Below are 13442 nucleotides of genomic sequence, written 5' to 3' on the forward strand. Positions count from 1 at the left end.
AAGTCCTCTTCTACAGTAACACTGGATTCCTCAGATTGTTACCCCTTTCTGAACCCTGGGCTTGGTCGCTAGGTAAGAACTCTTTCTCCACTGGTTACAGTTCTTGGGACCTACACTCACTGACCACTAGATCCACGTGATCTAGAGGTGTTCCTTGGGGACAGCTGAAAAAATTTGAATGCCTGATGAGGGCACAAGCTCCTTTTCTGGAGAAACTAATGAACTGGAACAAGGTAGAGGGACCCAGAGTCTTCTAAAAAGAAGCTCATACTTTGTTTTTTTCTTGTCCAGAATAGTTTGAGCACTATTTTGATGGGAGCATCTAAAAGCTAAAGTCTAAATCAGAGTTTCTTGACATTGATACTATGGATATTTTGGACCAGGTAGTTGTTTTGCACTCTCTTGTGCTTTATAGGAGGTTTAGTAGAATCCCAGACCTCTACCTAGCACACCCTCTCTCCCCAGAGGAGAGAGGAGGTGTGCTAGGTAGAGGTCTGGGATTCTCCAGATATTGTCAGATGTTTCCTGTCTCCAGATATTGTCAGATGTTTCCTGTGGGTTGGGCAAAATCACCCCCCGTTAAGAACTACTGGTTTAGAAGCATGGTAGTATTGTAGTTAAGAATATGATTTTTGTAGAATTATGTTTGAATCAAGACTCTTTTTGCTTCCTGGCTGCATGACCTTGAGCAAATGACTTCATTTTTCTGAACCTCACTTTTCTCAGCTGTAAATGGGGACAATGAGGCCTAGTTTAGGGTTGTTGTAAGGATTAAATGAGACCATGTACACAAAACACTCAATACATTGTGGCAATAGTAATATGTTAATATTATCAACCATTATTAATTAATGAAGATTATAAGTTCCTAGGAAATAGTGAATAAGGAAGGGAGAAGTTTTCTTAAGGATAGGCTCAACATATTTTTTAAATTGCCTGTACTGTCATAACATAGTTCAGCTTTTCCCATTTGGTAGTAGACCTCACCAATTAAGAACCATTAAAGATGAGAGTTAAGTGCTTCTCTCCAAGAGTCCATAACCATATCTGGAAAGGCAAGATAGTGAGCTCTATACTATGTAAGCTGCATAATCTATTTTGGGGTAAGGGTCTCTGAGATTTCTATCTATGTGTAGGCACATAGCTTAACTCCACCCCTTCTCTAGAAGTCAAGTTCTCTAATTACCAAGGAGATGAGAAGACTTACCGTAGAATTACACCAGAGACATCGGAAATCTTGAAGTCTTTGGTAACTGCCACAGTTCTCATGACATACTGCACACTGAGAACTGACAGATATGTTTCCTTCTACCCACTGATGAGGCATAGTTTTCTGAAAGTTAAAAAATATATAAGAGGTAAAAGTTAGAGATATAAGGAGAGAAAGGGCCAACTGGAGTAACTATACTACCCTATGGAGGACATTAAGTAACCTCAACAATGTTTTTCATGGTCCTGCCCTCTTCACTCCAATGCTAGCAAGTGATGGCAGCTGGAAGTAGGGGGCTTTCATTCTTCTAGATTGGTTGGATTGTAAGCCTAGGGAGGAAGTCTACTTGGGATGCATGGAGACAGGAAGAAGTCTACCTTCCCCTGTGTATCCTGGCTAAAGGTGAGATGGGAAAGATTGGCTGTAGGCTGGTACTCACTACTTCATCAGCAGGCATGAAGAGATCATCAGTGATAGACAAAGTATTCCATTTGCAGTCTTTGCTTGCTCTCAAAGCACATAATTTGTGAGACTTCACTTTGCACACTATGAAAAAAGGAAGAAAGAAGGTGGATGTGAATCTGGTGACAATCAAGATTCTAAGGTCCTTCCCTAAGCTTCTCTGAAAGTTAGAACTAAGATGCATCTAAATAGTTCTGACCCACCTCCAAAGGCCTATTTCTCCTATTATCTAGTTCCTTTTTATTCTTACTGGCTAAATTACCTACTATATGACTTGAATGGAAACTGATGGCAAGAATGAGGTGATTTCTGTTATTCCAACTGTTGTAACCATGTTGTCCAATTCTCTCAGACCCAACCCTCCATTAATTCATGAGAACTTCCTCTCATGCCAGCTTCTTCCCATCTCTCTTCTTCAGTCTGTTAAGTATCAGAATTAACCTTACATTAGAGTCAATGACCTAGTACGAATCAATGACACTAAAGCCATATGAGCTCCTTCACCCCTATCTCCACCCACTGGGCTCCATTTCCTGAAGTAATCAGAAAGGTACCTTCACAGATGATAACATTTCTAGATAAGGCAGGAATGCTCTCCCGACAGACATTGCAGTGCTGGGTCCGGGAGCTGTGACTGGAGTACCAATAGTGCATTCCAGTAAGGAAAGGGTTGTTTTCTGCTGCAGGTATCTAAAATAAATCAAAGAGAAGAGAGAATGGAGAGTTAATTATAGAGACATATTAGGGAAGGACAGACATTTTGCTTCTAAGTCTAAAATGGCCAGTTAGGTATCAGAGCATGTGAAGAGGAAGAGTAAATATTGGAGTCAATATCTAATAAATCTCCCAACTCCAGTTTTTTTCCCAGTGGTTTTGGAAAGGAGAAAAGAACAGGAAGGTAGATCTTGCCACTGGAGCTGAAGACAGGAGCAATGATCTCTGTACTGTTTGGCCAAACCACTGTTTGATTTAGTCTAAGCAAAATTAGTTCAGCTAGACTTGGCCTTGGTTCTCTTTTAGTAGTCAGCTAAAGGAAGTGGTCAGTTGGAAATATAGTGATAATCCAAGTCATCTGGCCAGGAAAGAAAGGGAGGAGGCAGGAATCTCTGACTTTGTGCTAAGGAATGCTTTAACTATCTCCTGGAGATACACATTCCCTTTCCTGACTTACTGCTGCCAGGTAAGCAGAGTAGTGCATTACCTGCACAACAGTTTCTTTTTTTTTTTTTTTTTTAAAAGATTTTATTTATTTATTTGTCAGAGAGAGAGAGAGAAAGATCACAAGTAGGCAGAGAGGTAGGCAGAGGCAGAGGGAGAAGCAGGCTCCCTGCCCAGCAAGGAGCCTGATATGGGACTCGATCCCAGGACACTAGGATCATGACCCGAGCCGAAGGCAGCCGCTTAACCAACTGAGCCACCCAGGTGTCCCCTTGCACAACAGTTTCATCTCAGGGGCTTCTTGTTGCAACATTTCTTTTTTCCTGAATGCTATACTATGACTACCTATATCAGTTTCCTGGTTAATAAATTTAATTCATTCAAAATTCATTAAACAAATATTTACTGAGTAAATATTGAAATATTTCAATATTTACAAATATTGAAATATTTGAAACAAATATTTCAATATACTGAATATTTACTTTAGTAAAATAAAGCAAATATTTACTATGTGCGTAGCACCTTTCAAGGGATTGGAGCTATATGAAAAAGACAAAGTCCTTGCCTTCATGAAATGATATCCTGTCTGGTGCCCTATTTCATGAATTCATGAATTTGGCATTTACTGTTAACCTGCCTGTAAATATTGCATTTGTTTATCACAGACTAACTCTTCATGACTGTGGGGAAAGCAGTTTGGGGGTTGAAAGGAGAAAGGAAGTGGTGGGCACCAAAAGCACCCAGGTTTGTTCTGTGTGTGCATTCCATGGGACTCTTTCAATTTTTCTCTAATTCCTGTGAATGTCTGATTTTTTTCCTTTCTGCTTTCCTCCCAAGTGTAGACATAGGTGTACACATTTAGCTTTTTATTCTTGACAATAAGTAATGGGTTATATTTATAAAATATAATGGGTAGGGTGCATAAAGGCACAACAAGACTTTAGAAAGAACTATATATTCTCCCTGATGCCAGCCAATAGTGGTCCATTAGAGAGAGAGAGAGAGCTGTTGAGGGTTCTAGCACATTAAGTATTCGGCCTTGATCAATTTACAGGAATTAGCCATCTCAACTTTAGCCTACACATGGCACTCTCTTTTCCATCCTTACCCCTTCTGGCATGCTAGCTATGTGCTAAACTGCAGCTGGATTGACCAGGAAGCTTCCAGAAAGAAAAGCTACTTTGATGAGCTAAAAGCTCACCTGATCTGGGATCACTTTCTGATTGCAATGTTTCTTTCATGCAAAGCCCCAAGAAAATCAGAGTAGATGGTGAAGAGTCCTGAGGAAGTTGACATAGTCTTGGCTTTGGCAGTCTGAGCTCCCAGCACCTTTCTACTCCCTAAATCACTAAATTATAACTCTACAAATATATTCCTTCTTTCCTTCCAACCTCCTTCCCTCTTCCAATAGTTACTAAGAGCCAACTTTGTGTCACTGATGAAGCTAGATACTAGATATGTAAAGATAAATGGTCCAAAGTTCTTGCCTCTAGGGAGCTCATAGTCTAGTGGAGGAGAAAACTTCTTAAACAGATCATTTCATTACAGAGTGACAAGTGACAAGTGTTCTCTCCTAGAATGTGCAAGTTTCAGTCCATTCCAGAACTATTAAGCAAAAAGTCACCAGAATTTGAAGATTTGGAAAAATTATTAGCCTACATATATTGCAAAACATTAGAAAATGTGCTCTGCATCAATAAGAGAAGAGAGAAGAACCACATGGTCCTCTCAATTGATGCAGAAAAAGCATTTGACAAAATCCAGCATCCGTTCCTGATGAAAACGCTTCAAAGTATAGGGATAGAGGGAACATTCCTGAACTTCATAAAATCTATCTATGAAAGACCCACAGCAAATATCATCCTCAATGGGAAAAAGCTTGCAGCCTTCCCGTTGAGATCAGGAACACGACAAGGATGCCCACTCTCACCACTCTTGTTCAACATAGTATTAGAAGTTCTAGCAACGGCAATCAGACAACAAAGAGAAATAAAAGGTATCCCAATTGGCAAGGAAGAAGTCAAACTCTCTCTCTTCGCAGATGACATGATTCTTTATATGGAAAACCCCAAAGACTCCACCCCCAAACTACTAGAACTCATACAGCAATTCAGTAACGTGGCAGGATACAAAGTCAATGTACAGAAATCAGTGGCTTTCTTATACACTAACAATGAAAATACAGAAAGGGAAATTAGAGAATCGATTCCATTTACTATAGCACCAAAAACCATAAGATACCTGGGCATAAACCTAACCAAAGAAGTAAAGGACCTGTACTTGAGGAACTACAGAACACTCATGAAAGAAATTGAAGAAGACACAAAAAGAAGGAAGACTGTTCCATGCTCTTGGATTGGAAGAATAAACATTGTTAAAATGTCTATACTGCCTAGAGCAATCTATACTTTTAATGCCATTCCGATCAAAATTCCACCGATATTTTTCAAAGAGCTGGAGCAAATAATCCTAAAATTTGTATGGAGTCAGAAGAGACCCCGAATTGCTAAGGAAATGTTGAAAAACAAAAACCAAACTGGCGGCATCACGTTACCCGATTTCAAGCTTTACTACAAAGCTGTGATCACCAAGACAGCGTGGTACTGGCATAAAAACAGACACATAGACCAGTGGAACAGAGTGGAGAGCCCAGATATGGACCCTCAACTCTATGGTCAAATAATCTTCGACAAAACAGGAAAAAATATTCAATGGAAAAAAGACAGTCTCTTCAATAAATGGGGCTGGGAAAACTGGACAGCAATATGTAGAAGAATGAAACTCGACCATTCTCTTACACCGTTCACAAAGATAAACTCGAAATGGATAAAAGACCTCAACGTGAGACAGGAATCTATCAGAATCCTAGAGGAGAACATAGGCAGTAACCTCTTCGATATCAGCCACAGCAACTTCTTTCAAGATAAGTCTCCAAAGGCCAAGGAAACAAAAGCAAAAATGAACTTTTGGGACTTCATCAAGATCAAAAGCTTCTGCACAGCAAAGGAAACAGTCAACAAAACAAAGAGGCAACCCACGGAATGGGAGAAGATATTTGTAAATGACAGTACAGAAAAAAGGTTGATATCCAGGATCTACAAAGAACTTCTCAAACTCAACACACACAAAACAGATAATCATATCAAAAAATGGGCAGAAGATATGAACAGACACTTCTCCAACGAAGACATACAAATGGCTATCAGACACATGAAAAAATGTTCATCATCACTAGCCATCAGGGAGATTCAAATTAAAACAACATTGAGATACCACCTAACACCAGTTAGAATGGCCAAAATTAGCAAGACAGGAAACAACGTGTGCTGGAGAGGATGTGGAGAAAGGGGAACCCTCTTACACTGTTGGTGGGAATGCAAGTTAGTGCAGCCCCTTTGGAGAACAGTGTGGAGATTCCTGAAGAAATTAAGAATAGAGCTTCCCTATGACCCTGCAATTGCACTGCTGGGTATTTACCCCAAAGATACAGATGTAGTGAAAAGGAGGGCCATCTGTACCCCAATGTTTATTGCAGCAATGGCTACGGTCGCCAAACTGTGGAAAGAACCAAGATGCCCTTCAACGGATGAATGGATAAGGAAGATGTGGTCCATATACACAATGGAGTATTATGCCTCCATCAGAAAGGACGAATACCCAACTTTTGTAGCAACATGGACAGGACTGGAAGAAATTATGCTGAGCAAAATAAGTCAAGCAGAGAGAGTCAAGTATCATATGGTCTCACTTATTTGTGGAGCATAACAAATAACATGGAGGACATGGGGAGATGGAGAGGAGAGGGAGTTGAGGGAAACTGGAAGGGGAGATGAACCATGAGAGACTATGGACTCTGAAAAACAACCAGAGGGTTATGAAGGGGCGGTGGGAGGGGGTGGGGTGGGGTGGGAGGTTGAGGAACCAGGTGGTGGGTAATAGGGAGGGCACGTACTGCATGGAGCACTGGGTGTGATGCCAAAACAATGAACACTGTTATGCTGTAAATAAGCAAATAAAAATAAATTAATTAATTAAAAAAAAAAAAGAAAATGTGCTCTGGAGAGAGCCTAAGAGTGTGGCTGGATAAATTTTGCTGGAGGGATTAGATGTGTGACACACAGATCCAATAAACTATCTCAGCAGAAACATTGCCAGCTTGGACTAAAGGGTCAGACATGGGACCAAATGAAGACTGTTAGACTTTGAGGATTCTACAGGCAGAAAACAGGCTGATAAAGTTACTTGGCTGTGAACATGTGTTATTCTTCAACAAAATGGAAGAATTCTTCAACAAAATGGAAGAATGACTCTAAGGGGGCTCAGAGGTCAGCACGGATGCTGAGGGTGGTTCAGAAGCCAGAGAGTGGTGGCCTGGAGGTGAGGCCACTGTATTCCTGGATCCACTTCCTTGGGTAGAGTGGGGGGCTCCCAACCCTGTGAACTTGAGAGAATAGGGCCCAAGGAAAGAATATCAAGCCACCAGAGAATTATTCTGAGGCCTGGAAACCTAATGGAATTTGCTCTATGGGGTTGTCAGTTTGCTTTAGTTCAGCAACCCTAGGAATACCCTTGTATTCCTCCCATTTCTTCTCTTTCAGAAGGGGAATGTCTATCCTATGCCTGTCACAGCATTGTATTTTGCAGGCAGAAAACTTGTTTTCTAGGTTTTACAAGTCCACTAATAGAGAGACGCTTTTACCCAAGATGGGTCATACAAAAAATCTCATCCACTCTTGATTTAGATTATTTAGAAGGTAATATTTTGAGCTAAGAATTAATGTGTTTTGCATATAGGAAAGCTGTGAGTTTTGTGGGTGTGGGCAGAGGATAGACTGTTTTTCCCCCCAAATATGTTCAAGTCCTATTCTCCAGTACCTGTGAATGTGATCTTATTTGAAAATAAGGTCTTTGCAGATAGAGTCAATTTAAAAAGACGTCATACTGAATTAGACCACACATAGCCCTGATCCAATGACTGGTGTCCGTATAATAAGAGGAAATTTTGGACACAGCTACACACACAGAGAAGAACACCATGTGAAGATACAGAGCATGTAGACACAGAGGCGACAACTGTGTGATTATGGAGCCGGGGATTGGAATAATATGTTCAACAAGCCAAGGAATGTACACAAATACCAGAAGCTAAGAAGAGGCAAAGAAGGATCCTCCCCTAGAGGCTTCAGAAAGAGCATGGTTCTGTTGACACCTTGGTTTTGGAATTCTCGACTCCAGAACTGTGAGAGAATAAGTTTCTGTTGTTTTAATTCACAGTTAGGGCAGTTAAGGCTATTTCTTCAATCTCCTGAATCCCTCTCAGCACTATCCAAAACCCAGATAGGTACAGTAATTATTTTTCTATTAGTTAAAGAAGGTCTTGTTAGTCTAGGCATTTTGTAAATTCTACAGCACTATCCAAATGTGAGAACTTAATAATCTTCAAAGTGCATGAGTCTCAGATGAAACATCCCATAAGGCACAAAATCTTCTAAAGATCTATTTCCTTAAAGGAATCTTGTTTGGAATGGCTTATGTGATGAAAGGCTATGTTTGAACATAACAAAATCACTGGTTTTGCTGCAACTTAAACTCAACTGCTTTGTTACATCAAGGTTTAGTAACTACAAAATGTTAGAGCCTGCTGGGTTGGCCATTGGTAAGGTAACCATAGCATCCAAATCGTGACACTTTAACAGTGAAAGGGGAAGTTATTAGTAATTATGCTAGGACAACAAGTGTAAAATATGTTCATTCTGAGCAAATCATTAGCCATGAAAATACTATGCATGAGCTAGAGAATCATTTGGCCAACGTGAATCTATATGGTGCCCTACACAATCTAGTTGTCTGGCTTAATGTCACTAGTTGTGTGTTAGACTACTACATAATCACAAGTGGTGGGGACTAGAAGAGAGAACGAAAATAATTAATTAGTCAGAATTTAAGACGTTCTTCCAGGAGCATGGATTAAGAGTTAGGAGATCTGAAACCTCAATTCTGCAATAATAAACTGTGATTTCAGGCAAAGCAACTGAACACTTCTGATTTTCAGTTTTCTCATCTGCTTAGTTAAATCTTAGAATCATAAACTTCTCAAATTGAAAAGAATGTTAGATTTCATCTAGTCTATCCACCAAAAAGAAACTAATTTTCTTTTTTAAATGAACTGTAAAAATTGAGGTGCATTTGACAATTAAAATTTATATATTTAATTTGATTTGATGATCCAATATACATATATATGTACACTATACACACAGTGAAATAATTACCCCAAATCAAATTAATCAATATATTCATCACCTCAGATAGTTACCTCTTTCTTTCCCTCTGTGTGTGTGTATTAAGAACACTCAAGATAGTCCCTCTTAGCAAATTTTAATATACAATGAATGATTATTACTTATAAACCCATTGTTGTATATTAGATCTCCAGAACTTATTCAATTCTTTCATCATTCAGTGTAACTGAAACTCTGTATCCCTTAACCAACATACCCTCATTTCCTCCTCTCCTAGCACTTGGTAACCACCACATACTCTCTGCTTCTATAAGTTTGACTATTTCATTATTTTAAGATTTTATTTCTTTGAGAGAGAAAGGGATTGAGAGAGCATGAGCAGGGAAGGACAGAAAGACAGGGAGAAGCAGAATCCCCAGGGAGCAAGGAGACTAATGCAGGTCTCCATATCAGGACCCCAGGATCATGACCTGAGCCAAAGGCAGACACTTAACCAACTGAGCCACCCTAGCATTTGACTATTTAAGATTCTACATATAAGTGAGTTCATGCAGTATTTGTCTTTCTGTGTTTAGCTTATTTAATTTAACATAATGTCTTCCAGGTTCATCCATATTGTTTTAACTAGCAGAATTTCCCCCTTTCTTTTTTTTAAAGACTCATTATTTATTTTATTTTTTAATATCTTAATTTAATTTAAATTTTTTAGTGTTCTAAGATTCACTGTTTATGCACCACACCCACTGCTCCATGCAATACGTGCCCTCTTTAATACTCATCACCAGACTCACCCATTCCCCCACCCCTCCCCTCTAAATCCTTCCGCTTGTTTCTCAGAGTCCATAGTCTCTCATACTTCATCTCCCACTCTGATTTACCCCAACCCACTTTTCCTTTCCTTCTAATGTCCTCCATGTTATTCCTTATGCTCCACAAGTAAGTGAAACCATATGATAATTGGCTTTCTCGGCTTGACTTATTTCACTCAGCATAATCTCCTCCAGTCCCGTCCATGTTGATACTGCTATGAACATTGGGGTACAGATGGTCCTTCTTTTCACTACATCTGTATCTTTGGGGTAAATACCCAGTAGTGCAATTTCAGGGTCATAGGGTAGCTCTATTTTTAATTTCTTAAGGAATCTCCACACTGTTTTCCAAAGTGGCTGCACCAACTTGCATTCCCACCAACAGTGTAAGAGGGATCCCCTTTCTCCACATCCTCTCCAACACTTGTTTACTGCCTTGTTGATTTTGGCCATTCTAACTGGTGTGAGGTGGTATCTCAAAGTGGTTCTGATTTGAATCTCCCTGATTGCTAAGGATGATGAACATTTTTTCTTGTGTCTGTTAGCCATTTGTATGTCTTCTTTGGAGAAGTGTCTGTTCATGTCTTCTGCCCTTTTCTTGATGTGATAATCTGTTTTTTGACTGCTGAGTTTGAGGACTTCTTTATAGATCTTGGATATCAGCCCTTTGTCTGTAGTGTCATTTGGGAATCTCTTCTCCCATTCTGTGGGTTGCCTTTTTGTTTGTTGATTGTTTCCCTTGCTGTGCAGAAGCTTTTGATCTTGATGAAGTCCCAAAGCTCATTTTTGCTTTTGTTTCCTTTGCCTTTGGAGACATGTCTTGAAAGAAGTTGCTGTGGCCCATGTCAAAGATGTTATTGCCTATGTTCTTCTCTAGGATTCTTTTTTTTTTTAAAGATTTTATTTATTTATTTGACAGATAGAGATCACAAGTAGGGAGAGAGGCAGGCAGAGAGAGAGAGGAGGAAGCAGGCTCCCTGCCAAGCAGAGAGCCCGATGCGGGGCTCGATCCCAGGACTCTGGGATCATGACCTGAGCCAAAGGCAGAGGCTTTAACCCACTGAGCCACCCAGGGGCCCCTTCTCTAGGATTCTGATAGATTCCTGCCTCATGTTGAGGTCTTCCATCCATTTTGTGTTTACCTTTGTGTGTGGTGTAAGAGAATGGTTGAGTTTCATTCTTCTGTACACAGCTGTCTAATTTCCCCAGCACCATTTATTGAAGAGACTGTCTTTTTTCCAGTAGATATTATTTCCTGCTTTGTCAAAGATTATTTGACAATAGAGTTAAGGGTCCAATCTGGGCTCTCTACTCTGTTCCATTGGTCTCTGTGTCTGTTTTTGTGCCAGTACCATGCTGTCTTGGTGATCACAGCTTTGTAGTAAAGCTTGAAATCAGGCAACGTGATGCTCCCAGCTTTGCTTTTCTTTTTCAACATTTTCTTTGTGATTTGGGGTCTTTTCTGGTTCTAACCAAATTTTAGGATTGTTTGTTCCAGCAATTTGAAAAATGCCAGTGGAATTTTGATTGGGATGGCATTGAAAGTATAGACTGCTTTGGACAGCACAGACATTTTAACAATGTTTATTCTTCTGATCCATGAGCATGGAATGCTTTTCTATCTTTTTGTGTCTTTTTCAATTTATTTCATGAATGTTCTGTAGTTCCTCGAATACAGGTTTATTCCAAGGTATCTTATGGTTCTTGGTGCTATAGTAAATGGAATCGATTCTCTAATTTCCCTTTCTATAGTTTCATTGTTAGTGTATAAGAAAGCAACTGATTTCTGTGCATCGATTTTGTATCCTGCCACATTACTGAATTGTATTAGTTCTAGTAGTTTGGGGGGTGGAGTCTTTTGGGTTTTCCATATAAAGTATCATGTCATCTGCGAAGAGAGAGAGTTTGACTTCTTCTTTGTCAATTTGAATACCTTTTATTTCTTTTTGTTGTCTGCTGTTGCTAGGACTTCATCATCATTAGCCATCAGGGAAATTCAAATCAAAACCACTTTGAGATACAACCTTACCATTAAGAATGGCCAAACCTAACAGGATAGGGGACAAAAAATGTTGGAGAAGATGTGGAGAAAGGGGAACCCTCTTACACTGTTGGTGGGAATGCAAGTTGGTGCAGCCACTTTGGAATACTTAAAAATAGAGTTACCCTATGACCCAGCAATTGCACTACTGGGTATTTACCCTAAAGATACAAACATAGTGATCCGAAGGGCACGTGTACCTGAATGTTTATAGCAGCAATGTCTACAATAGCCAAACTATGGAAAGAACCTAGATGTCCATCAACAGATGAATGGATAAAGAAGATGTGGTATATATATACAATGGAATACTATGCAGCCATCAAAAGAAATGAAATCTTGCCATTTGCGACAACGTGGATGGAACTAGAGGGTATCATGCTTAGTGAAATAACTCAATCGGAGAAAGACAACTATCTTATGATCTCCCTGATATGAGGACATGGAGAAGCAACATGGGGGGTTAGGGGGAATAGGAGAAGAATAAATGAAACAAGATGGGATTGGGAGGGAGACAAACCATAAATGACTCTTAATCTCACAAAACAAACTGGGGGTTTCTGGGGGGAGGTGGGATTGGGAGAGGGGGAGGGGATTATGGACATTGGGGAGGGTATGTGCTATCGTGAGTGCTGTGAAGTATGTAAACCTGGCGATTCACAGACCTGTACCCCTGGGAATAAAAATACATTATATGTTTATAAAAAAAAATTTGGAAGGGGAGGCAAACCATAAGAGACTATGGACTCTGAAAAACAACCTGAGGGTTTTGAAGGGTCAGGGGTGGGAGGTTGGGGGAACAGGTGGTGGGTAATAGGGAGGGCACGTTTTGCATGGAGCACTGGGTGTTGTGCAAAAACAATGAATACTGTTATGCTGAAAAAATAAATAAAATGGTAAAAAAAAAAGTTTTGGTGAATGGGTGTTGAACTTTGTCAAATGCTTTTTCTGCATCTTTTGAGATGATATTGTGTTTTTTTCCCTTTCCTTTTGTTAATGTATCATCAGAATGATCAATTTATGTCGAATCACTCATGTATTTCTGGGATAAATCCCTCTTATTTATAATGTATGATCTTTTTAGTGTACTACTGAATTCAGTATTTTGCTAGTATTTTCCTAGGAATTTTTGCATTCATGTTCATCAGGGATACTGGCCTGTGGTTTTTTTTTCTGTAGTGTCTTTACCTGGTTTTGGTGTCAGTATCTGGTTTACTATCTAAACCTTGGAAGAATTTAGAAAGGATTGGCATTAATTTTTCTTTGAATGGTAGAATTCACCCATGAAGCCATCAGGTCCTGGGCTTTTCTTTTTTTTTTTTTTTTTGTTCCTGGGCTTTTCTTCATTGGGAGATTGGTGATTACTGATTCAAGCTCCTTATTTGTTATTGGTTTATTCAGGTTTTCTATTTCTTCCTGATTCAGTTTTAGTAGTTTATGTGTTTCTAGGCATTTACCTATTTAAGGTTATCTAGTTTGTTTATAATAGTTTCTTGTGATCCTTTTTATTTATGAGG

General features: G+C 39.5%; 1 protein-coding gene across 1 annotated transcript in view; it reads right to left on the reverse strand.

The window, feature by feature from the left end:
• The window catches only part of DGKK (diacylglycerol kinase kappa), a 167153-nt gene that overhangs the window by 84677 nt on the left and 69034 nt on the right, over positions 1–13442 (reverse strand). Inside the window, exons 5-7 of the mRNA XM_045994759.1 lie at positions 2227–2362; positions 1653–1756; positions 1208–1333 (exon numbers count right to left, since the gene is read on the reverse strand). Coding sequence (XP_045850715.1) covers positions 1208–1333; positions 1653–1756; positions 2227–2362 — 366 coding nt within the window. The remainder of the gene's footprint in view (positions 1–1207; positions 1334–1652; positions 1757–2226; positions 2363–13442) is intronic.

Source organism: Meles meles, chromosome X (genome assembly GCF_922984935.1).
Source record: "Meles meles chromosome X, mMelMel3.1 paternal haplotype, whole genome shotgun sequence".
In the NCBI taxonomy this organism is placed as follows: Eukaryota; Metazoa; Chordata; class Mammalia; order Carnivora; family Mustelidae; genus Meles; species Meles meles.